General features: G+C 50.2%; 1 protein-coding gene across 2 annotated transcripts in view; it reads right to left on the bottom strand.

The window, feature by feature from the left end:
• The window catches only part of SPATA21 (spermatogenesis associated 21), a 32151-nt gene extending 6648 nt beyond the window's left edge, over nt 1–25503 (bottom strand). The window contains exons 1-11 of one of the 2 annotated variants that reach the window (XM_029947550.1): nt 25352–25503; nt 23124–23375; nt 21230–21381; nt 18594–18813; nt 15136–15431; nt 14688–14736; nt 13376–13827; nt 12861–12949; nt 10116–10253; nt 7298–7369; nt 7078–7195 (exon numbers count right to left, since the gene is read on the bottom strand). In XM_029947550.1, the coding sequence (XP_029803410.1) occupies nt 7078–7195; nt 7298–7369; nt 10116–10253; nt 12861–12949; nt 13376–13827; nt 14688–14736; nt 15136–15431; nt 18594–18813; nt 21230–21381; nt 23124–23252 (1715 nt within the window). In that variant the 5' untranslated portion in view covers nt 23253–23375; nt 25352–25503. Of the gene's footprint in view, nt 1–7077; nt 7196–7297; nt 7370–10115; nt 10254–12860; nt 12950–13375; nt 13828–14687; nt 14737–15135; nt 15432–18593; nt 18814–21229; nt 21382–23123; nt 23376–24619; nt 24692–25351 lie in introns of those variants that run through there. The other variant, XM_029947551.1, reaches the window with a different exon arrangement.
• Nucleotides 25504–25837: the final 334 nt, after the last annotated feature.

Raw genomic sequence — 25837 nt, 5'->3', positions numbered from 1 at the left:
AAAATAAAATAAAACCTTGAAATAAAGAAAATTATCCTCAGTAACTTAACCACCTGCCCTCCCGCCCCCCCCCCCCATTCAACACTTTAAAGAACAAAATCCAGGGTCACCTGCATGGCTCAATTGGTTAAACGTCTGACTCTTGGTTTTGGCTCAGGTCATGATCTCACGGTTTGTGAGTCTGAGCTCTGTATTAGGCTCTGCACTGAGTGTGTGGATCCTGGTTGGAATCCTCCCTCTCACTCACTTTCTGCCTCTCCCCTGTGTGCTCTCTCTCTCTCTCTCTCTCTCTCAAAATAAATAAACTTAAAAAAAAAGATGAAAATCCAGACATTCAATAAAGGAAGTGCTACAATATCCAGCATCCAATTAAAATTAGCAGACATGAGAAGAAGCAGGAAAATGACCAATAAAAAAAGAAAAAGCAGTTTATATAAGCAGACCCAGAAATGACAAGGATGATGAATTAGCAGAAGAGGACCTTAAATGAACTATCATAAATAGGGTCAAGGACTTAAAGGAAATATGAACATGAAAGAAATAAAACCATAGAACTAAATGAAATATCTAAACATGAAAAATGCAAGAGCTGAAATAAAAATTTCATTGGATGAGCTTAAGAGCAGATTAGACCCAGCAAAAGAAACTATAGCTTGAACATTTAGCAATAGAAAGTATGCAAAGTGAAGTACACAGAGAAAATTCTCAATGAAATGATCAGAATCTCCGTGGCCTAACAAACAATTTCTCTTAATGTTTTTTTTATTTACTTATTTTGAGAGAGAGAGAGAATGGAGGAGGGGCAGAGAGAGAGAGAGAGAGAGAGAGAGAGAGAGGGAATTTTAAGCAGGCTCCACACTGTCAGCACAGAGCCCAATGTGGGGCTTGATCCCATGATCCTGAGATCATGACCTGAACTGAAATCAAGAGTTGGATGCTCAACTGACTGAGCCACCCAGACGCCCCAGTAAATATTTTTAGTGTTATGGAATTGGAGTCCCAGAAGGGGAAGAGGGGAAGGCATATTTAGGGGCACCTGGGTGGCTCAGTTGGTTAAGCATCCAACTTTGGCTCAGGTCATGATCTCGTGGTTCATGGGTTCAAGCCCCGTGTCGGGCCCTGTGCTGACAGCTCAGAGCCTAGAGCCTGCTTCAGATTCTGTATCTCCCTCTCCCCCTCTCTCTCTGACCCTTCCCTGTTTGCACTGTATCTCGCTGTCTCTCAAAAAATAAATAAATAAGTAAATAAAAAATAAACATAAAAAAATAATATTTAAAGAAAAATGTGCCAAAAACAAATTTGATATAAACTATACAACCAGGAAGCTCAACGAACCCAGTGTAGGATGAACACAAACTGAACTGACCTCGTGTCAGGACTGAATGAACCAGTGAAATATGGGAGAGTGTTCTTACATTAGTTTTTTCCTGCTTGTTACAATCTGATTTTCTCCCCCTTTTACAGATATCTTACTTCACAACTTCTAATTTGAATTTCTCCCCATAGCCACCAATGAAGCTTCTAATATATGAAATTTATGGGGGGTGGGGGGCAAAGTAAATTTACAGGCAACTTTCAGGGCGGGGAGTTCAGGACATGTCACCGCAAAACAGGCCAGTTTGCCACATGGTTATTTTAGTTAAAAGCACTTGAAAAACAGCAGATGCAAGATGAACATTCAGATCTTCTTTTTCTCTTTTTCTAAAAAAATTTTTTAATGTTTATTTTTGAGAGAGAGAGAGATAGACAGACAACACAAGTTGGGGTAGGGTAGAGAGGGAGACACAGAAATCTGAAGCACACTCCAGGCTCTGAGCTGTCGGCACAGAGCCCGATGTGGGGCTCGAACTCACAAACCCTGAAATCATGACCTGAGCTACATTTGGGCACTCAACTAACTGAGCCACCCAAGTACCCACTTTGTTCTCTTTCTAAAAGCAGGTGATAAAATTCCCACGTGAAAGGTGCCCTCTCTGTACCAGGAGGAAGAAACATTCTTATCACAAGAGAGGGGAGCCTTGACCTAGAGAACCCCGTCCCAGAGCTTGTTAAAGTAACTCTTCCTTCGGTCTGCCCATAGAGATTTGTTACTTTCCCACAGTCACTAGTCTCTGTCCAACCTAGTGTATAAATACTCAGCCTGAGTCATTTCTTTTCTTTGGCTCTTCATTTTTCTCACGAGGGCACCCATGTACATGTAAATAAGATTTGTTTGCTTTTCTCTTGTTCATCTTTTTTTTTTTTTAGTTTTATTTATTTCAGTAATCTCTACACCCAACGTGGGGCTCAAACTCATGATCCCACGATCAAGAGTCACATGCTGTTCCGACTGAGCCAGCCAGGGTCCCCTCCTGTTCACCTATCTTACGTCAGTCCCAGTTGGAAACTCTCAAGACAGTAACGGAATGCGCGCCTGGGTGGCGCGGAATGGGTCCGTTGAGTGTCCAACCTCAGCTCAGGTCACGATCTCAAGCTTAAGGTCGTGGGACCAGTCCTGCGTCAGTCTCTGCGCTGTTGATGTGGGGCCTGCCTGGGGGTCTCGCTCTTTCCTCTCTCTCTGACTCTCCCCCCACTCATGCTCCCTCTCTCTCTCAAATAAATAAGACAGAAATGAAAAAATTTTCCTGCCCTAGGCATTGAATGCCATTTTTCCTTGAAAGAAAGACAAACTAGAGTTATTGAGCTTTCGATATTCGGCAGATATTTCTTTAAAAGTGGATGAAGTTAGCCCATCGCTTCAAGGAAAATTGACAGCATTTGTTGCCTATGATATAATTAAAGCTTTCAAGAAAAAGTCAGAATTTGGAGAAACCTAAATCCATTAATACAGGCATATACATGTTCTTATACAAAATAGTTTATTTATAGCAGTGAAAATGAATGAATGATAGCCACACACACCACTTCTGATATTTAAAGACCCTTCTGTGTTAGTGGTGATGTTAATTAGTGTATGTCATATATGTACTGGTTATAATATATTATCTACATTTGGAAGATACATGATATTTTCCAAATGACCAGTGTGTGTTAGGGAAACATTGATGGGAGAAGAATCATTCAAACTATGAGACAGACCAATAGACTCTTATTTAAAAGAGTGCAGGGGCGCCTGGCTGACTCAGTTGGTAGAATGAGTGGCTCTTGATCTCAGGATCATGAGTTCGAGCCCCACATTGCATGTAGAGATTACTTAGATAAATAAAACTCGAATAATATAAAATAAAATAGTACAGAAAGCTCATTGACAAGGTTTCAGCTTCCACATCGCAATCCCATAAGACTCTACCGCTTGTCCAGTCTGGTGTCATATCAAAAAAATAAATATATATCCACATGATATGTGGATAGTAAATGAGAAGACAATTAAAATACTCCCTCTTGTAGTTACATATCTGTGTGGGCCAGAGTTCTTCCTTATGGTCCAACCAAAGCAACATTGCAGGGGCGCCTGGGCCGTTCAGTTGATTAAGCGTCAGACTCTGGCTCAGGTCATGATCTGATGTTCATGAGTTTGAGCCGTTCATCAGGCCCACTTTGGATTCTTGGTCCCCCCCCCCCCGCCACTCCCCTTCTCGCTCTCTCTTTCTTAAAAATAAATACACATTTTTTAAAAGCAATATATTACAATAGGTTGGATGCAGAGCAGATGGGAGAAACCAGCTGTATTCTTTTATGCCAGACTCTGAAGAGATTTGCACTATCGTATAACTGCCATTCTTCTCATTAACTTTTTTTGGGGAAATATAGTTTTCACTTAAAATGTTTTTTTTTTTAAATTTTAAGTAAGTTCCATACCCGACATGGGACTTGAACTCACAACCCTGAGGTAGAGTCAAATGCTCTACCGACTGAACAGCCAGACGCCCCTAAAATGTTTTTCTTATGTTAACATGTAATGGGGGTATTATTGTTAAATAAGTTAAGTATTTTAAAATGTTTTCTCAATTTTAAATTCAAATATCGAAAATATCAGCAAAGGGGTTCCTTGGTATCCTCAATAATTTTTAAGAGTGTAAAGGGGTGTTGACCAAAAAGTTTGAAAACTGCCGCCCTGGAAAAACTCTTGCCCGTGTGTCCCAGGACACGTATACAAGAATATTCGCACCGTTTCTACCAGAACTGGAAACTGAGTACAGTTCTAATGCCAAACAGCAGAACAAAGACTGATAGGTCGTACATAATCGTATGTAGCAGTGAAAATAATAAAGGATCGGAGAGCCTGGGTGGCTCAGTTGGTTGAGCATCTGACTTCATCTCAGGTCATGATCTCATGGTTCATTTCAAGCCCTGCACTGGGCTGGCTGCTATCAGCATAAAGCCCAGTTCAGATCCTCTGTCCCCCTCTCTCCTAGTCCCTCTCCTGCTCAAGCTCTCTCTCTCTCTCAAATATAAATAAACATTAAAAAAAAGAAAATGATCAATGATCAATAGTTATACACAAGAACATGTATGAATCACAAGAAGATAACATTGAGGAGAAAAAGCAAGTAACAATGATTTACTACAGTATGAGTCAAAAATACGAAAAGCTAAACCATAAAGGATTCAGGAACACAAACAAATGTGAGTAAAGATCAGAAAGCACCGCTACATACCTACCAGAAGAAGGACCAACTACCAAATATATCCAAGATGTGGAGCAACTGGAACCTCCATATTGTCGGTGGGATCGTAAAATGGTACAATCCCACCGACTTAGAAAAAGGTGTGGTGATTTCTCAAAAGTAAAGTACACCCACCTGTGATTCCCTTCTGCAGATTCGCCCAAGAGAAAAATATGTGTCCACAAAAAGACTTGTATGAAAATGTTAATGGCAGCTTTATTCATTATAACCCCACGCTGGAAACAGCTCAGAAATCCATCCATGTGGGGCGCCTGGGTGGCTGGCTCAGTTGGTTAAGAGGCCGACTTCGGCTCAGGTCATGATCTCACAGTTTGTGGCTTCGAGCCCTGTGTTGGCCTCTGTGCTGACAGCTCAGAGCCTGGAGCCTGCTTCTGATTCTGTCTCCTTCTCTCTCTGCCCCTCTCCCGCTCATGCTCTGACCCTCTCTCTCTCTCAAAAATAAATAAAATATTAAAAAAATTTTTTAAATGTTTTTTATTTATTTTTGATACAGAGAGAGACAGGCATGAGAGGGGGAGGAGCAGAGAGAGAAGGAGACATAGAACCGGAAGCAGGCTCCAGGCTCTGAGCTAACTGTCAGCACAGAGCCTGACGCGGGGCTCGAACCCACGAACGTGAGATCTGACCTGAGCTGAAGCCGGAGGCTTAACCAACTGAGCCACCCAGGCGCCCCTAAGAAAATTTTTTTTAAAAGGAGGTTTCTTAAGATGCCTGGGTGGCTCAGTCAGTTGAGTGTCCAAATTTGGCTCAGGTCTTGATCTCACGGTTCATGGGTTCAAGCCCCACATCGGGCTCTGTGCTGCCAGCTCAGAGCCTGGAGCCTGTCTTCAGATTCTGTGTCTCCCTCTCTCTCTGACCCTCCTCTGCTCATGCGCGCGCTCTCTCTCTCTCTTTCTCTCAAATTAAATAAAACGTTAAAAAAATAAAAAATAAAAATAAACATTTAAAAACACATTGATAAAAAAATAAATAAAATAAAAAAGAGACCATCTGAAAAAGAATGGATGAACCACCTGTGGTAGACGCATGAAAGGAACACGGTGAGCAATTAAAAGGGGTGAACACGAAGCGCAAAAGCATCGTGCTGAGTCCGACCAGTGGACACTAAGACGGCAGGCCGCACCTTTCCCTTGATGCGAAGCTGCCTACGGGCCAAACCAATCCGTGATGGAAAACAGGCCAGGAGAGCGGTGGTCTGAGCAGGGCTGGGTTCTGACACTGACTGGGAAGGATCACGAGGGCACTTTCTGGGGTGTTGGTAAAGCTCTAGATAACTTGAGAGGGATCCGGATTGCCCGGACTCATACACGGATGGTCTGTGTGCTTCGCTGAATGTAAATTACACCTCAAGAAATTATTAAAAAAAAAAAAAAAGCTCTGAATAAGTATTGATCTTTCGTTATTGGTAGGTTGCTGAAGTATTTAGAGGGAAATGACCCTCATTTCTTTTGAAATGAATAAAACACCAATACGGGTTGATGTGTAGAGGGCTGAGTAGACCAAACAAGCATGGCAGATTGGCAATGGCGAAATCTCTACGTATATATCTCTGTATATAAACGTTCCCTGTGAAATTCTCTCAAATTGCTGTATATTTGAAATTTTCAATAAAGGAAAAACACAAGCAGTGAAAATGTAAAAACAGAAAGCCAGGGAATAATGATTTGTTCTTGTTTGGGGAGAGAGTGCTTTGTGATTAGGGCAGGGCCCCCAGGGCTTTGCGGTTATTGGGCAGGGCTATTTTTAAACTGGGGAGATGGACACATGGAATTTGCTTCACTGATTTTAAAATTATCCATGTATGCTCTCCAGAGTTTTATATACTTAGAGGAATTCACAGATGCTGGGGGGCTGGCTAAGCTGGAACAGCCTGCCGCCACTCCCTCTCCTCTGGCCCCACATGGACAGGGCCTGGCCTCAGTGACAGGGACAAACTCTGTGAGATCCACAGAGACACCAGCTGGGCACTCTGCCATCATGTTTTGCTGTTAGCCCTTGAGTGTTGATGTTCCTTTGGTATGTAGCTGTACCTTCCTTAGACGAACCACTACCCACCCGCCAGCCCACTCTGGAAACATGCGGAAGCTTCCATCTCTAGTGTTCTCTGGCCCCAGGCAGGCTCCATTAGGTTGGTAAGCCAGGAGGGTGTGGGTATGGGGCTGCTAGTTGCAGTCCTTCCTACTGTGAGAAAAACCTCGCTGAGTTTGGAGCCAGTGTACAGGGATGCGTAGGAGAGATAAAGCCTTAATGCTATCATCTGGTCTCCTGGATCCAGCCATTCCTGAGACATGATCCATTATGTGAGCCGATATATTCCCCTTTTGCTTAAACCGGTTTTCTGTGGGTGTCTTTCACTTGCAGCTAAGAATCCTAATTATCAGCTTCCAAAATACTAGGTGCCGTTGCTGTGTCTGCAACCCTCCAGCCCCCGGCCGCCGGCCCCACTCACTTGGTGATCTCCTCTAAGGCCGCCTCGGGTAAGGCCAGCATCTCCACCAGCAGGGACAGGATCTCAAAGAGCAGAGTGTGGGGGTTCTGGGGAGTCATGTCCGTCAAGGCGTCCTGTTCTGGGGACACAGGATGATGCATCCCATTACCATCTGGTAGTTTTGGATACCCGCCCTCCATCCTGCCCAAGCTCTCACTGCTCTGGGCGCATCCCTGCTCACCCATGGAGGAGAAGAAGCGCCTGGTGTCTGTCATCACAGCCAAGAAGTCCTTGAAGCCCACGTGACCATCTCCTGGGGGAGGCCAGAGGGAGAACAGTGGGCAAGGGCCTTCCGGAACAGGTCCTGGCATTGCAGCCCAGCCACGGTCATTAGCACTGACTCCGTGGGTTTGATGATAAAACACAGAGACGACACATTTGAACACATATATAACATACATTCAATGCATGGATCTGAGGTGCAGGGAGTAAAGTAGGCGGCAAAATTAAAACCTCCTGGGTTGGAAGCTCCTAGAATTTGGGATCTTGAGGCAGCAGCCTGGTTTCACATCCCCAGCCCACCACTTGCTATCCGTGCAACCTTGGAAAGCCTCTTCACCACCACCCCCGCAGCCTTAGTTTTCTCATCTATAGCTAGCACCTAGCCCGTGAATGATCTCATAAAGCAAAGTGCTTAGACCAGGGCGATGCATCTTATATAAGCTCCCTAAATATCAGCAACTGTTAGTATTACCATGGGCGAGTCACTGCATGACAGTTATGTGCCTACAAGAGTCCCACCTCGGCCTTCAAGGCCCTGCAGGACTGGCCTGTTCCCTGACTCCAGCCTCACCTGGTGCCAAGCGCCTCCAGCACGAGCCTGTTCTTCCCCGGGGGCCACATTCTCTGCTCTGGGCCTTTGCACGTGCTGCCTCCACTTCCTGAATCCTCTCTAGCGCCCTCCAACTCTTTCGCTTAGTAAACATCCTACGTGTGCTTCTGCCTGACCGCCCCTCCCCAGGGAAGTCAGACCTGACCAAGTCAGCTGCCTCATTACCCACTTTTGTAAAACCCTGTACTTCAACCACACTCGTAAGATCTGGAATGTAATGGAGGGTCTGGAAGGCAGGGGCTGGGTCTGTTTTGTTCTGCCCTGTATCCTCAGGGCTCAAGAAGTCTCAGGGGCGCCTGGCTGGAACGAACGACTCAGTCTCAAGGTTGTGAGTTCAAGCCCCACATTGGGTGTAGAGATTACTTAAATAAGCAAAACTTAAAAGAAAAAAAAGACAGGTAGGTCTTAGCAAATATTCTCTGAACCACTAGATGAATGAATGATCTCAAATCCTGAAAAACGCCCTCCACATGTCACAGATAAAGCTGGAGGCCGAGGATAGAAAGCAGTTTCCAGAGAGTCACGTAGGGGCAGAGCCGGGGTCAATTCCTGGCTTGTGTGTGTGGATTCGCCCTTGTGCGGAGATGGAGGAAGCCTGGTAGGCCAGATAGAGGGGCCAGAACCCCAGGACCCTTACAGCTTCACGGCTCCCCATGTCGTGCATGTAGCCAGTCAAACCGTGTGAGACCCTCCCCCCATCCTCTTCCCTTTGTCTAAGTTATTTCTCCCAGCAGGAATGCCCTTCTTCCTTTTCTCCCCACCTAACCCCTATCTAATTTTCCACAATTTGGCTCAGGCACAACTTCCTCCAGGAAGCCTTCCTTCCTGATCCCTTCCTCCAAGCCACTCTAAGTGCTTTGCCTTCGATGACTCCTACTTCCCTGTCTAGGTGAGCCCCTTAAGGGCAGGTCTCATGGGTCTTACACACCTCTCCATTCTCAGTGTCCTGCCCAGGAATGGGCACACAGTGAGCATTTATTTTTTTTTTAATGTTTTTATTTACGTTTGAGAGAGACAGTGAATGAGTGGGGGAGGTGCAGGGAGAGAGGGAGACACAGAGTCCCCAGCAGGGGCCAGGCTCTGAGCTGTGAGCACAGAGCCGGATGTGGGGCTTGAACTCACAGACTGTGAGATCATGACCTGAGCCAAAGTCGGATGCTTAACCAACTGAGCCACCCAGGTGCCGCTCGTGAGCATTTAATAAATATTTGGTGGATGACTAATACTAGCAGTTAATGTCTTCTGGGCACCAGGCATTGTGCTCAATGCTTGGCTTGGATGATCTCATTTGCTTTTCAGCAGCCTGGGGAGATGGATACTGCTATCAGCCCCATTTTACAGAAAACAGCCTTGCATCGGGCTCTGTGCTGACGGCTAGCTCAGCGCCTGGAGCCTGCTTCACATTCTGTGTCTCCCTCTCTCTCTGACTCTCCCTGCTCATGCTGTCTCTCTCTGTCTCTAAAATAAAGAAAAGACATAAAAAAAATTTAAGAAAACAGCCTTGGTGAACTTCAGTGACCTGTCCAAGGTCACACAGCTGGTCAGATGAGCTACCGAGTCACAGAAGCATGTCCTGTGAAGCACACATGAGGGCCTAAAAGGGAGGAATCTCAGAAATCACCCACGTCCTGGGGTCAGAAGGTAGGTCGTGGTCATCCCTGGGTCCCCAGAATCTGGCACTGAGTAGGTGCTCAGAAACCGTTACCTTTGGGGGCCAGGACCAGCTACATCGTTTGTGGGCCCCGGTGCAAAACGAACGTGCAGGATAGGGCCCCTCACTCAAAACTTATGAAAAATTTCCAGACTGCCACAGCGGAGTGTTCAACCATGTGCAGAGCCCTTTAAGTGTGGAGCCCTGGGGGCGCCTGGGCGGCTCAGTCTGTTAAGCGTCCGGCTTCGGCTCAGGTCATGATCTCACGGTTCGTGGGTTCGAGCCCCGGGTCGGGCTCTGTGCTGACAGCTCAGAGCCTGGAGCCAGCTTTGGATTCTGTGTCTTCCTCTCTCTCTGACCCTCCCCTGCTCATGCTGTTTCTCTCTGTCTCTCAAAAACAAGTAAAAAACATTTTTAAAAATTTAAAAAAAAAAGCGTGGGGCCCTGTGTGACTGCAAAGGTCCCACGTGGCCGGAGCCCCGCCTGGGACTGAGAACGGCGCCTCCCCCCACTCACCGTCGACGTCAGCGCTCGTCAGGGCGTCGTCCACCTGAGCCGGCGTCAGGGAGACGCCCACGAGCAGCAGAATGTTCTCCAGGCTCTGGGCGTCCACCTCGCCGCGGCCATTGAAGATCTCAAAGTAGCTGCGGAAGGCTGCGGCGGGCAGGGGGGCACGTGAGGCGGCGACAGTCCCTCCCACCCTCGTCCCACTCCTCCCAACCACCCTCCTGCCCCCGCAGCCTTTACCACCACGGCTAGGGGGTGGGGGGGGCGTGGTAACTGAACGAGCAACGGGTGGAAGGCGCAGGCCCACTACCCACTCCACTCTCTGTTACAAGGTCGGCCCGAGGGGTCAGCTGGGGCGCACACGCAAGGCTCTTTCGCGATCTTCATTTTGTACCAGGAGGTTGCCCACCGTTGAGGGCACCCCTGCTATGTGCCAGGCCCTGTGCTAGGCTCTTCACAGCCATATTCTCGAATTTGGTTCTTATGACAGCCTCGTAAGAGTGGGGTGTGTGTTCCTTTTGTAATGATAGGGAAACCGAGGCTTAGAGAGAGGTGACCAGGCAGGGCTTTCTGACTCTGAGTTTGGTGCTCCGTGGTCAATTATCTGCGTGGGCGTGGCTTCCAGGAAAGCTTGCCTGGACCAGAGCCGAGGGCTGGAAGGAGACTGAGACAATTCCAGAGCAGCGCCAACTGATCCCAAAGCCATGGCCTGGTCATGACGTGAGGGTGCCCGGCTTCTCAGCCCGCAGCAAAATGCAGGTGGAATCAACAGACCTAGAGAGACAGCGGGCTCTGCTACTTAATATTAAGCCGAGTTGCCCCTATGGGCTGAACTGCATCCACCAAAATCCTTCTGTGGCTGCCCCTGTCCCCACGACCCTAGCATGTGACTGTCTTAGAGAGAGAGCCTTTAAAGAGGTGGTTAAGGGGCGCCTGGGTGGTTCAGTTGGTTAAGTGTCTGACTTCGGCTCAAGACATGGTCTCAGGGTTCGTGAGTTCAAGCCCTGTGTTGGGTTCTGTGCTGACAGCTCAGAGCCTGGAGCCTGCTTCAGATTCTGTGTCTCCCTCTGTCTAGCCCCACTCCTCACACTGTGTTCTGTCTCTCAAAACTGAATAAACATTAAAAATAAATAAATAAAATAAAGAGGTGGTTAAATTAAATTTAAGAAATGTTTTTGGGGGCACCTGGGTGGCTCAGTTGGTTGAGCTTCCCACTTTGGCTCAGGTCATGATCTCACGGTTTATGGGTTTGGGCCCCATGTTGGGATCTGCGCTGACAGCTCAGAGCCTGGAGGCTGCTTTGGATTCTGTGTCTCCCTCTCTCTCTGTCCCTCCCCCACTCACACTCTGTCTCTCTCTCTCTCTCTCTCTCAAAAATAAATAAGCATTAAAATTTAAATATATATTTTTAATTTTTTTAATCCTTGTTTATTTTTGAGAGTGAGACAGAGAGAGACAGAGTGTGAGCGGGGGAGAGGCAGATACAGAATCCGAAGCAGGGTCCAGGCTCTGAGCTGTCAGCACAGAGCTTGACACAGGGCTCAAACTCATGAAATGTGAGATCATGACCTGAGCCGAAGCCAGACGCTTGACCGACTGAGCCACACAGGTGCCCCGGGAGGTGGCTAAATTAAAATGTGACAGTAGCATGGGTCCCGATCCAATATGACCAGTGTCCTTACACAGAAAGGAAATGTGGAAATACAAGAGACACCAGGGATGCATGTGCACAGAGGAAAGACCACATGACGGCACAAGGAGGAAAAGGTGGCGGCCTGCAGCCAAGGAGAGAGGCCTCAGAAGAAACCAAATCTGCCAACACCTTGACTTTGGACTCCTAACCTTGAGAACTATGAGGAAATAAATGCTCAGCCACACAATTTGTGACGCTCCATTATGGCGGCCCAAGCCGACTATACAATTGCCACGGACAAGTCGCTGTCTTTCTCTGAGCCTCAATTTTCCTATCTGTGAGATGGACAGAATGGTGCTTCCGAGAGCAGTCGTGTCACTCGGTGCCTGGCACATAATCAACTCTGAAGTCTGACACACAGAACGGACCCCAGGAAGGGGTCATGGGGAGCCAGAGAGCACATTTGGGGAAGTTAGAGGGGCCGCGGCGGCTGACGGAGAGGGTCACAGACTTGGGGGAGGAGTGAAGCGTGGGAAGAGGACAGTGTGGTGCTGGGGGTGGGGTGGGGCGTGAGGCTCCAGGCAGCCCGAGCAGCACATGGAGGCAGCACTCACCCCTCCTCCTTGCGGGCAGGTGAGGTCTCGAGGCCTGGCCCCAAGAACAATGGAGACAAAGGGCACAGTGCCTTCCCCCCTTAAAATGTTTTGGAGGGGGTGGAATGTGGTGAGAAATGGGACTTGTCCAGGGCAAGTGGTCTTGCTAAATGGTGAGGGAGGGTCCAGGGCAGATGGGGGACCTGGAGCCCTGCCCCCTACCCAGGCTGCCTCCAGAGGATAGTAGACTGGGCTGAAGTTGGGGTGCTGTGGCTGGGGGGAGGCAGAAATGCCTCAAAAACCTAAAGAACTTTGCAGGGCTTGCTGCATGTGCTCAGAGGCGTGGCTCTGAAGCTGGAAGCATGAGCTCGGACCCCCCCAGCCAGCTGCCACCCTGCACTTTCCCCCTAGCCGAGTAGTCCCCACGGGGCCCACGCCCAGGGCTGTGGTGTGACCTGTCCTCCTGCTCCCGCCTGGGCCCGGAACCCGCAAGGACTGGGGGGGCTTCTGGGGCAGGCCTGCCCTCACCTTCCTCCTGCTTCAGGGTGAGGTGCTCCTCCGGCCTCTCCTCCCAGTTCTGATACAGCTTGAGGAGGCCGCGCTCCTCCAGCTCCTGCCTGCAGAGGATGACGTGGGGCGCGGGGCACAAGTCCAGCCGCCCACCCTTGCCAGGGGCCACCCCGAGAAGCTAAGGGAGGGCGAGGGGGGGCGGGGCAGGGGAGGGCAGGAGAAGGACGCTGGAGGGGAGGCTTGGGGAAGTCAGGAGAGCCTCAGAGAGATCCCGGTGAAGAGGAGGCAGGGGTGAGGGGCATGAGGAGAAGGGACACGCCGTGAGAGGGTTAGAAAGGGAAAAGCTGTCAGAAATGGGGAAAAAAGACCTAGATGTGGGGGAGGGAAGAGGCCGAAAGTGAGAGGAAACGGAGAGAGGACATAGGAGCAGGAGGAACAGGTGCGGTGACAGGGACAAGAGTCTGGAAGAGAGGGGCCAAGGGCCCTGGGACACAGGCTGTGACCTTGGGCGCCCTTTTCGGGGTGGCTCCTACCATGCCTTAGCGCTGCTCAGGCTCCTCTCTCCACTCAGGCGCAGGGGTTCTGCCCTTCTCCAGCCTGTGTCCAGCATGGGGGCCGGCAGTGCAGCCGCAGGCCCTGGGAGCGGGGCTCCCCCAGGGGTGGGGACTGACCTGGGGGCCAGCGACCGGGTCCAGGATGGGGCCACCGCAGGGGCCAATGCCGGGGTCTGAGGCAGCGTCAGAAGCAGGCTCAAGGCTGAGGTGGGCACGGGGGTCAGGGTCCTGGGGGACTTCCGGCTTGGCAGGGCCTGGGCCTTGGCTGTTGCCCTCCGATGCATGGCCTCTTCCTCCTCCACCTCCAGCAGGCACTGCATGAAGCCTTGCCGGAGGCTCCCGAGGTTCGGAGCCCCTGCGGCCGCCATGGGCTCCTGAGGCTGCTTCTGCACCAAGACCAGGTCCCTCCTCTCTCCAGAGCCCCTCACCTCCTGGGGACAGGACACGAGAGGGGGTCCGGGAGGCCTCCAGCCAGCCAGACTGTCCCACACAGCCTCTCCTGTCACTGGTTCTCCAGGGCAGCAGGACCTTGTCTGCCTCTTTCATCCACGACTGCCCAGCGACAAGGCGTGCTGGGCGCCTAAGAAATGGCCACTCACGGGCGCCTGGGTGGCTCAGTCAGTTGGATGTCTGACTCCAGCTCAGGTCATGATCTCACTGTCCTTGGGTTTGAGCCCCACATCAGGCTCTGTGCAGACAGCTCAGAGCCTGGAGTCTGCTTTGGGTTCTGTCTCCCCCTCCCCACTCACACTCTGTCTGTCTGTCTCTCAAAAATAAAATAAATATTTTTAAAAAATGGCCACTCATTCATCTGGCCGGTCCAGCCACCCCCTGCACCTGTCCCTCCCGGTACAGGAATGGGCCGTCCCCAGCCCACCTCCAGCCACCACGCTATGTCGCACAGACGCCTGCCCGGTCCTTTCTCCCAAAGGAGATGCGGCTCTTGCCACGCACTCTGTCCCTAAAGCATCAGCTCTACTTTGCTCATCAGCATAAACATGCAACGTTATCTTCCTTCTAAAGAAAATCTCCCCCTGACAAACCCCTCCAGCTACCAGCCCAGGGTTCTGCTCCTCTTTCCAAGCTCCAGAGGACAAGGGCATCCTATGACCCACCCCCACCCCCCAAGACGCACACACATGCACATGTGCAAACACACACGCATGTGTGCCCATCCACGTGCACACTCACACTTGCACCTTCCCCAGTTGGACTCCAAATACTATCACAGTCCCTCCTTCCTCTTCCTGCCCACCTGGGCCCCCCCACCCCCCACGCCGGCTCTACTTACTGGTGGAGGAACAGGCCCTGGTGCTGGCTGGATCTCCACACCCTTGACCCTAAATAAGGGAGAGACCCCCGGGTGGCAGAGGGGCTCAGCACAAGACTTGTCCTTTGCTCTGACCTTCCCTCAGCCCCCAGGACACTCAGGTCCACAGCCCAGCCCGATCCCTGCATCCCTCCGGCCTTCTAATCTCAGGGGGGCCTCGCATTCCCTCACATCCCCATGTATGTGAGGACAAGGCCCTTGAAGTACAGGTTTGCGGAACAAAGAATTCTGGTGTTAGGGCTATCATCCAGATGGGGAAACTGAGGCCCAGAGGGGCATGACTTGCCCGAGGTCCTGCATCAGGTCAGGAGCAGTCAGGACTAGAATTCACCTCACCTGTAACTTACCAGAAGCATGACCTTGGTGGGTCAGGGCGTGGGGTGGGGGATGGCAGCGGAGGACAGCTTACCTTCCTTTGGGTGGGTCAAGTCCGGGCGTGGATCGTGGGAAGGAGCTGGCCGTCTTTTCCTCCAGACTTGCCATGGGCATTAGCGGCCCTGCCCCCTGAGAACTGTCCTCATGTCTCCACGGGCCAGGCTGTGGCAGAGCCCCCTGTGGCCTGACATGTGGGGTGTCCACCTCCTTGGAGGGCTTGTCTCTCCGCTGCTGCCCACAGCTGTCCGAGGCGCAAGAAGCCTTCGCTGGCTGTGCTGTGTCTGCCCCGTTAGCTGCCTGGCGACCCTGGGGAGGCTGACACTCCGGGCCCTGCCAAGGACAAGGATGCCAAAATGAGGAGCCCCGTCCTGGCTCCCAGGTGAACCTCCACACTCGCCGTTATCACAGGCTCCCTCTGATCCAGGCACTGCAAACATCCTCCCACAGAGCGCTCCCTGCACCCCTGGAAGGTAGCACAGATTCTCGTTTGCAGGGATGAAGACGCCGAGGCCCGTAGGAGTCATCGTCTATGCAAAGTCATAGACATAGAAGGGGACCTTGGAGGAAGTGAGGCAGTTCCCTTTAAAGGGGATTTCCAGGGGCGCCTGGGTGGCTCAGTCGATTGGGCGTCTGGCTTTGGCTCAGGTCATGATCTCATGGTTCGTGGGTTCAGGCTCTGCGTCGGGTTCTGTGCTGACAGCTAGCTCAGCACCTGGAGCCTGCTTTACATTTTGTATCTCCCTCTCTCTCTGACCCTCCCCTGCTCACGCTGTCTTTCTCTGTCTCTCAAAAATAAATAAAAAACATAAATAAAGGTGATTTCCCAAGGAGAATTCAAAGCACAAGAATCCCACATGGTGGTCCCTAAAAAAGGAGCTTTGTGTCAGCTGATTTCAGGACTTATTATAAAGGGACTTATGATCAAGACGGTGTGGGACCGGAATAAGGATAGACAGATGAATGGAACAAAGAGAGTTCAGAAATAGGCTTACACATGCATGCTCACCTGACTTACAACCAAGGTGCAGTCAGTATGGAAAGGAGCGTCTTCAGCAAATGGTGCTGGGGTGGATGGATGGCCACAGGCAAAGAATCGAACCGCCACCCAACACACATGCGCGTGCAAGGGTTAACTCAAGATGGATCCTAGGGGCGCCTGGGTGGCTCAGTCGGTTGAGTGCTGACCTCCTGCTCAGGTCATGATCTCACACTCCGTGAGATCGAGTCCCATGTCAGGCTCTGTGCTGATGGCTCAGAGCCTGGATCCCGCTACGGATTCTGCGTCTCCCTCTCTCCCACTCTGTCTCTCAAAAATACACATTAAAAAAAAAAGATGGATCCTAAATGTAAATGTTCAGCCTAAAATTAAAAATCTTGAAGAAAACGTAAGAGAACATCTGATGTGACCTTCGGTTAAGCCAAGATGTCTAAGAAATAACACCAAAAAATTGAGCCCTAAAGAAAATATTAATAAATTCGGCTTTATCAAAATTCAGAACTTCTGTTCTTTGAAAGTCACTGTTAAGAGAATGGAATAGACAAGACACAGACTGGGAAAAAAACACTCCCCGATCACACATCTGAGAAAGGAGTGTATTCAGAATATATAAGAACTCTCCAAACTCAATCAGAAGAAAACAAACAGCCTGGCAACCTGCTTTTTTTTTTTAAATTTTTAATGTTTGTTTATTTTTGAAAAGAGAGACAGAGTGTGAGGAGTGGGGGCGGGGGCAGAGAGGGAGACACAGAATCCAAAGCAGGATCCAGGCTCCGAGCTGTCAGCACAGAGCCCGACGCAAGGCTCGAACTCACGAACTGTGAGATCATGACCCGAACTGAAGTCGAACACTCAACCGACTGAGCCACTCAGGCACCTCCAACCTGGTTTTTTTCAAAGGCAGTAAGTGAAAGGACAATCCACAAAATGGAAGAAGAAAGTGTGTAAATCATATATGTCATAAGAGTTTAGTATCCATCATATATAAAGAACTCCTACAACTCAACATAAAAATGACTGATCCACTGAAAACAACAGGCAAAGAATTTGAATAGACATTTCTCCAAAGAAGATCTACAGAAGGCCTAGAAGGGCATTTAAAAATGCTCAACCTCATTAGTCATTAGGAAAATGCAAATTAAGGCCGCCATGAGCATTGAAGAGGCACCTGTCAGAACACTTAAAATGAAAAGACTGGTTCTACCAAGTTTAGGGCAGGATGTGGGGCGGCTGGTATTCCAATACGTCTGGTGGGGACATCTTGGCTTAGCCCAAGGTCACTTCGGAGAAAAGTTTGGCAGGTTCTTAATAAGCTCAACATATGCCCACCATACGATCCACTCTAGTCCTAGCTGCTTCTTTGCTCAAGAGAAATGAAAGCCTTTGTTCACGCAAACACGAATGTTCGGAGAAGTTTTATTTGTCATAGTCAAAAAGGGAGAACAAACCAAATGTCCATCGCTAAGCGAAGGGATGACACGGAGAGACGGGCATACAATGGAATTTCGCTCAGGAACAGAAAGAATGCAGTGCTGCTACTTCAACAGCATGGCCGAACTTCAACATAATCAGGCCGGGTGAAAGAAGACGGGTGAAAAGAATGTACGCCGTACACTTCCGTTTACCTAAAATTCGAGGAAATACAAACAAACCCATAGAAGAGAAGGAAACAGATGAGTGGTGGCCTGGGGATGGGGTGGGGGGGCCGGGAAGGAATTCTAGGGGCCTGGGGAAATTTTAGTGGGGGGAGACAGATTATGTTTGCTTTCTTTTAATGTTTATTTATTATTAAGAGAGGATGAGCTGGGGAGGGGGAGAGAGAGGTAGAGACACAGAATCTGAAGCAGGCTCCAGGCTCTGAGCTGTCAGCACAGAGCCCGTCGCAGGGCTTGAACTCACAAACCGCGAGACCATAACCTGAGCTGAAGTCGGACACTCAACCGACTGAGCCACCCAGGCGCCCCATGTTTGCTTTGTTGATTGTGGTGCTGCGTTTATGGGTGCATACCTACGTCCAAAACATCGAACTGTACGTTGGAAGTACGTGCGTGTGTCCATTATACTTCACTGAAGCTTTAAGAAAATACTCTTAAAATGACAATAAGTAAAATGAGCTCAAAAATGGCACCATGCATTAACCATCACCGGCGAGGCCTTACAGAAGCTCATCAGCTAAGAAGCGGCTTCTAGGATATCCTAGCATAATTGATATGATATTTGAACTTGGTTAAATCCAGCACCTGCCTATTTTTATTGTACCCATAACCCCCAAGCCCTCCCCCCCCCCCACCCATGGACGTCCTGTGGGGAAACAGGCTGTAAAGGCTTGTTGGGGGCAATCAAGAGTATCCAGAATCTCCCAGTGACCCACACAGACTGGGCACTTGACATGGCCAGGGGCACAGAGAGAAGCAGACACAGAATGAGGGGCCCCAGGAGGCTCCTTCGTCTCCGCTGTGGGGCAGTCATTCCTGCCACGTCTCCATGGACATTACCTGGTGGCTCTCAGGGACCTGACCCTCCATGGTCCCCGGGTTCTGCCGTCTCCCCTGCTGGTCCTCGGTCTCCTTCCCCGAGCCCTGTTGCTGCCGCCCTTCCTGCACTGCGGGGACCCTGGAAGGCAGCACCGCCAGCTCACTTCCTGGCGTGGTCTGATCATGGCCTCCTTGCGGCAATCCGGGCCCTTGTTGGGGTGCCGGAGTCGGCTGCTTTTTCCTGGGGAGAACAACAGAGCGACACCCCAGCTCCTGGATCATTTTTTAGACTCCTTTGTATTTCCCAGCCCCCACCCCCACCCCCATCCCCCACCCTGTGCAGGACTAGGCACACCATCGGTGCCTACTTAATGCTGGAGAAAATGAATGGAGGACTGACATGAGTTCCCCAAATCCCAGATGCTATGACATTAATGTTTAGGGAAGTTAGGATTTTATTATTGTTATTGTTGTTTAGAAGAAAAAGAAAAATCAGGGGCTCCTGGCTGGCTCAGTCGGTGGAGGACGTGACTCTTGATGTCAGGGTTGTGAGTTTGAGCCCCACACTGGATGTAGAGGTTACTTACAAATAAAAGAATCTTAAAAAAAAAAAAAACAAAGAAAGAAAAAACAAAAAATCAGAGAGAACAGAGGTTGAGGGACTTGAAGGCTTGAGTCCAGACTCATAAAGCTGAAGGAGACAGCTCAGGATTTCAGTCTGTGCCGGTCTGATCTCACTTTCATGTTCTGAGTATTTCCCCCAAGTTTCTTTCTATAAATGCCCACGTGTATTTATCACGAGATTTAGTTCCTTACTGTCTTCAAACATTTGCTTAATTGTACACAGTTACAATTATATTGTACATACAGTTTTGTAATCTTTTTTCAATTACTGTTTTAACCTAATTTTTTTCCATGCCAAAACGTCTTTCATAAACATGCCTTTTAAGTGAAGTAGAAAATTCCGTATTTTATAGATAAGCATACTTGACCATTCCTCTGTAGTGGATATTTAGGGCATACTGGCATTTCCAGATTTTCAGTTATTTAAAATGACATGGCAGAGGGGCACCTGGATGGCTCAGTCAGTTAAGCATCTGACTTTGGCTCAGGTCATGATCTCACAGTTTGTGGGTTCGAGCCCCGCATCAGGCTCTGTGCTGACAGTTCAGAGCCTGGAGCCTGATTCGGATTCTGTGTCTCCCTCTCTCTCTCTCTCTCTCTGCCCCTCCTCCACTTGCACTCTGTCTCTCTCTCAGAGATAAACTTCAAAAATTTTTTAAAAATAAAATAAGTAAATAAAATGACGTGGCAGAGAAAAAGCTTGCATAAAACTTTGCCTGCATCTCCAATTATTTCCTTAGGGTGTATTTCTGAAATGGATGAAGGTAAAGGTATTTTTAAGGCCATTTAAACAAATGGTTAAGTTGTTGAGCAGATGTGTTGAAATGGTTTCTATTTCTACCAGTGTGGTGTGCGGTTCCCATCTCGGGGGAAGGAGGGCCTGACCTAGCCTTGATTCATTCCCCCAGCTTTCCATGTAGAAGAGATTATTCAGAGGCTTTTGGTTATAAGGAAATGAAAACGATAAGCTGACTCGTCTGAACTATTTCTATTTCCCAAATCTTTCCCTTTTGGCTTCTGTCTGTTTCTCTCTCAATTTTCTTTTATTAATTAAAAAATGTTTAATGTTTTTATTTATTTTTGAGAGAGAGACAGACAGAGTGTGAGCAAGGAGGGACAGAGAGAGAGGGAGACATAGAATCAGAAGCAGGCTCCAGGCTCTGAGCTGCCAGCATAGAGCCCGACGCAGGGCTCAAACCCACGGACTGCGCGATCATGACCTGAGCCGAAGTCAGATACTAAACCGACTGGGCCACCCAAGCGCCCCTTAATTTTCTCTTTTTAAAAAAGATTACACTCTGGGGCACCTGGCTGGCTCGGTCCATGGAGCACGTGACTCTTGATCTCAGGGTTCTGTGTTTGAGCTCTATGTTGGGAGCAGAAATTCCTTAAAAACAAAATCCTTAATATGTAAGATTCTTAACGTAGACAAGTTAAAATACAATATTTAGAAAATAGTAACAATAATGCCATGGAAATGCGAGTTTCCGAGTCTCGGCCTCTCTTATGTTCATTCTTCTGTTAATTCAGTGAATACCTGTGTATTGGACACCTGCTAGGTGCCAGGCACAGGCCCAGGCATGAGGGATTTGAGGCTGAGCAGGACACATGAAAGAAGCTTGTGGTCCTGTGGGTCTAGCAGCCAGTGCAGATGGAAGGTTCAGGAAGCGATCATATAGCGGGATTTGTGCCCCTTGAGAGAGAAGGTTAAGGGCGCATCTGCCATAGGCTGGGAGCCCCGCCTCCTGCCTGTCCCCCAGGCGGCTCACAGAGTTCTCTCCTGGGCCTTTTTTTTTTTTTAATATTTTTTAAACATTTATTTATTATTGAGAGACAGAACATGAGCTGAGGAGAGGCAGAGAGAGAGGTAGAATCTGAAGCAGGCTCCAGGCTCTGAGCTGTCAGCACAGAATGCGATATGGGGCTCGAACTCACAAACTGTGAGATCACAATCTTAGCCAAAGTCGGATGCTTAACTGACTGAGACACCCAGGCGCCCCACCTGGACCTTCCTGAAGAAGTCCCCAGCTCACCCTGGTCGTTCCGGATGCCTCTGCTCCTGGGTCCTGAGCTCCCGAGGCCCTTCCTCTGAGGCTTCCCTGTGTTCTGGTCCCTTCTCTGGCCCCCCTGGGGCTGATGAGGGCTGCTTCCCACTGCCCATCCCTGCAGCATCTGGAAACGCAACCTGGAACAGAGATGCCCATGTGCCAGCCTCAGGGTTGGCCATAAGTACCGTTTTGGAGGGCTCCTCCCTCTCCCTGGACATCGTCCAGGGCTCAGGTCCAGGGCTCAGGGACAGGGACGTCCTGTGCCTGACTGGGGAAGACGCTGGAGAGGCGAGGGGGGAGAGGGGCAGGAGAGGGGGCGGAGGAGCGGGAGAGCGGGAGGAGACAGCGGGGCTGGAGGGAGTGGCTAGGCTGAGACTTCTCCCATCCCAGCAGGGCTAAGGGCTCTAGAAGGAACCTGGAGTCCTAGGTAGCACCTGAGCCAGGGGGAACCCCCGAGGACAGCCTGTCAGAGCCCCCTGGGGGACACCTCGGCTCTCAGAAGATCTGTGAGAGACTTCCACAATTTCCGCTACATCACAGATCAGGCTCTGGAACCGGATTTTGATGTCCATCTTGGTCTATAGCTGAGCCAGCGACTGGTGCCAGCTCCGAGTCTCACCTGAGACAGCAAACTCCAGGCGACCTGCCTCAATCAATCGATGACAGTTGTTCTACTGCAGCGTGGTGACAAGAGCCAACACGGAGGGCACCTACCCTGGGAGGCAGGACCTGTGCCCCCAGGGATCGAACCCACTCGGTCCTCACTGTGACACACAGGCAGTGGGGCTCAGAGGGGAGCCATGGCCTGCCCAAGGTCATGTGGCTGGTTACATAACTGGGAGCCATGACTTTGCTTGTTGAAAAAATAAATCAGGGGTAGAGGTGAAGGAAGCCCTGAAGGCCTGTCCTGCCTCCTCCTAAGGCTGGCCCCCCGGCCTTCAGGTGCTCTCCCCGCCCCCAGGGGAAGCCATGACTTATAACAGAAGCTACAGGGAGAGGGTAATACTTTACCCAAGGGAATGTTGACTTTTTTTTTATGGTGACATTTTTGGCTCTGGGGAAACTAGACAGGAGGGAGGGCTTTGTCTGTGCTCTTCCGTTCATGCCACTTGGCACGTAAAAGAATGGATGGAAAGAGACTGAGAAGGATGATAGAAGCTTAGAATGCAGGTTGGGCGCTGGGGAGGTGGGTCGTGGATGGAAGCCTTGAGCAGCCGTCAGGGGGCACATAGGAGATAAGTAGGAATTCTGGTTCTGCCCACCCAGCATCTATCCTGGTAAAAAAAAAAAAAAAGCTAGCAGTGTGTGTGTGTGTGTGTGTGTGTGTGTGTGTGAGAGAGAGAGAGAGAGAGAGAGAGAGAGAGAGAGAGGGAACCCCATTCAGCCCATGGGGTTCAGTGGAACCAAGTACCACCTCTGGATCCATTATACCAAGAGATCCAGGACACTCTGCCATGGTGACTAATTCAGGGATGAGCATGTGACCCGACAGAGACTTCCTTCAACTCTTGCAAAAAGGCTCTCTTCCTGTTGGGGAGCCTATGCCAGAGGATGTAAGATGAGAAGATTTTAAGCCAAAGGGGCCAGGGCAAACCTTGCCATCTTGCAGGGAGAGCCTGCCTGGGAGTGTCACATTGGAAGGCAGAGCCAACAGACACTCAGTTAGCACCTTGATCCAGCCATACCTGAAGTGTACTGGCAGATTTGTCATTAACCCAAGCTGATGTGTTCTCACTCCTGTCTAATCCATTTCAAATTGGGTTTTGTGTCACTTGTAATTGAATCTTAATTAAAGCAGTTGGAGAGGAAGCCTGGGCAGGGGAGGGGAAAGGCACCTGTTGGGAAGAGCAGGGTCAGAACATGAGGTGCAGGGCCCTACCTGGCTGGCTCCTGATATGGTGGGCTCAACACCAGGCCTCTTGCTGGTGGTGCTCATGCCAGCACTTGGCTGGGCCCCTGGAGCCTTGATCCTTCCCTCCACGTGCATCTGGGCATTTCTGTTGTCCATTGTGCCACAGCCAATGAAGATACCAGGTGAGGGGCATCCGTTTCTGTGGTCCCACAGGGGAACTCCAATCAGAGTTCCGCCAAGCCCAGTACCTGAGCACCTCTTCAGCAGCCCACACAGACCCTGTAACACAGAGAGCCCTGCTCAAGGGAAAAGTCAGAACCCGGCCCCCACCACAGGGGCAGGCGGCCGAAGCGGAGAGCTCGCCACCTGCGGTCTACCCACATGGTCTTCCTAATTCTCACAGTGACTCAGAGGAGCAAGGGCACTCGCCCCGGGTCCAATGCCAGCTAGGCCACAGAGCAGGAAGTAAACCGGGGCCTGTTGGGTCCCCAAACACATGCACTTTCTCCTACCCCCAGCATTTCCTAATGGGGCTCTTTGATCCTAATAATGTTGGTCCCATGAGGTACACCACACACACACACACACACACACACACACACACACACACTCACACACAAAAGAGCTCTGAGGCCAAATACATTTGTAAAGTGCTGAGTTAAAATACAACAGGCTCAGGGCACCTGGGTGGCTCAGTCGGTTGAGCAAACGTCTTTGGCTCAGGTCATGATCTCATGGTTCGTGGGTTCAAGCCCTGCATCGGGCTCTGTGCTGACAGCTCAGAGCCTGGAGACTGCTTCAGATTCTGTGGGTCCCTCTCTCTCTGCCCCTCCCATGCTCATGCTCGGTCTCTCTCTGTTTCTTAATAATAATAAATGTTAACCAAAAAAGTTAAAAAACAATAAATAATTAGAACAGGCTCTGTGCTGCAGGACTTCTCAGAGCCTTGAATATGCATATGAAATATGCATTTTTAAAAATTTAATGTTTATTCATTTTTGAGAGATAGAGACAGAATGCAAGTAAGGGAGAGGCAGAGAGAGAGAGAGAGAGAGAGAGAGAGAACCCGAAGCAGACTCCAGGCTCTGAGATGCCAGCACAGAGCCTGCTGTGGGGTTCGAGCTCACAGACTCTAAGATCATGACCTGAGCCCAAGTCAGCCACCAGGCACCTCCTAAATATGCATTGTAAAGAATGCCCCAGAATGTCACAGTTGTTATAGATCAAAACCCCAAGTTCTTCTGGAGGTCAAGGAACAAGGTTGGGAGCCCCAAGGTCTCCAATAGCAACAGGTGGTTCACGAAAGCATCCTGCACCCCGCACTGGACCCATCCCTTTCTAAAGCCTTTCTTGGTGTCTCTCCTGCCTCCCCCATTCAACCTCTTAGGTTGTATCACCAGGCCCAACACAGACCCCTGGCCTCTGCGCCCACACCCCACTTCTCTGTCTCTCCAACACCCGCCCCCCCAGCCATTCTTCAACCTCCCACCTCTTCTCCAGGCTTCCAGCCCCCTCAGCCCTACCTCCAGCTCTGGATTCCTCTCAGGCGACACGAACACTATGTCTATGGGTGCATCAAAACCCCTTTTCACTGTTAATGAGTTTCTAGGGGTAAATCCCACCCCTCAGAATGACCCTGGGACCTTGAAGATCTTGATGGTCTTCATTTTAAATCACGGTGGGCCGGCCAACAGACCCCGGAACCTTCTGTTTGCTGGGGGGCCTTTGCAAGCTGTATTCCCGTATTCTCCTCCCCACTCTGTGAGATCACTCGCTTCAGTCCTGAGGCTCCGAGGAGCCCAGCGTCTTGTCCAATACCACACAGCCAGTCTGCAGGAGATCTGGGTTCAGACCCAGGCCTGTGCGGCTCCCAGGACTGCATGTCTCACCATATTATCTTGCATCCAAAGAAGCCCGAGCTGCTCATTCCTTTGCCTACACAACCAGCAGCTGTCTAAGGGACATGCGCCCGAGCTGGGCACACAGCACCAGGGCCTGAGGCTACACTGGCTGTTCTGAAGGCTCTCACAGTTCACCCCAAGTGGGGAGGGGGGTGGCAGGTGGAGCACAGAGCAGGTGCCCCTGACACCCTCGGCCCCCAATCCCCGCTCTCACCTCCTTTCCTCCCACCCCTACCCACACTCCGATCCTTCCCGCAGCTAGGCCGGCGCCCCTACATTGCAGATGAGACCTCTGTCCCGTGGGGTGCCCACCCCAGGCGCAGGGTCTGTCTCCCCAAGGGTCTAGTGTCTCACTTGGTACAGGAAGGTCAGCGCTGTCACCAAGTCCCTCCCTCTCCCTTGAAAGTTGCTTGCTTCTCCTGTCTCTGTCCCATGAGGACCCCCTGTGCTTCTCCCTTTCCTCCGGGCATCCCTGTGCCAGGGGTGGGTGACCCATCTGGAGGACCGCCCTCCAGACCCCCCCGACACGCCCCCATTATTCCCCTGTCACGCCTCAGAATCCTCAGGCCCCAGTATTCCACACGCTGGAATGTTAAGGGAGCGGAGGCTCCAGAGGGGACCCAGGCCCCTCTCCGTCCCCATCTGGAACTTACAAACTGTGAGAATCTGAACGAAAGGACGTCCCCCAACCCTAGCAGAAGGACATGGAATCTGCGGACAAAACTGAGCAGGGTGGGTGGCGCACACGGATGATGATCTCCTTTCAGAGCACTTGGCGCCTTCTCTTTTTGTCCTGGGCTTTGTGGAGATTTCATTCACATCCCATTAATTATTAATTAA

This window comes from Suricata suricatta, chromosome 8 (genome assembly GCF_006229205.1).
Source record: "Suricata suricatta isolate VVHF042 chromosome 8, meerkat_22Aug2017_6uvM2_HiC, whole genome shotgun sequence".
Lineage (NCBI taxonomy): Eukaryota > Metazoa > Chordata > Mammalia > Carnivora > Herpestidae > Suricata > Suricata suricatta.
The sequence above is the reverse complement of the archived record's forward strand: the minus strand, read 5'-3'. Positions and strand labels throughout refer to the sequence as shown.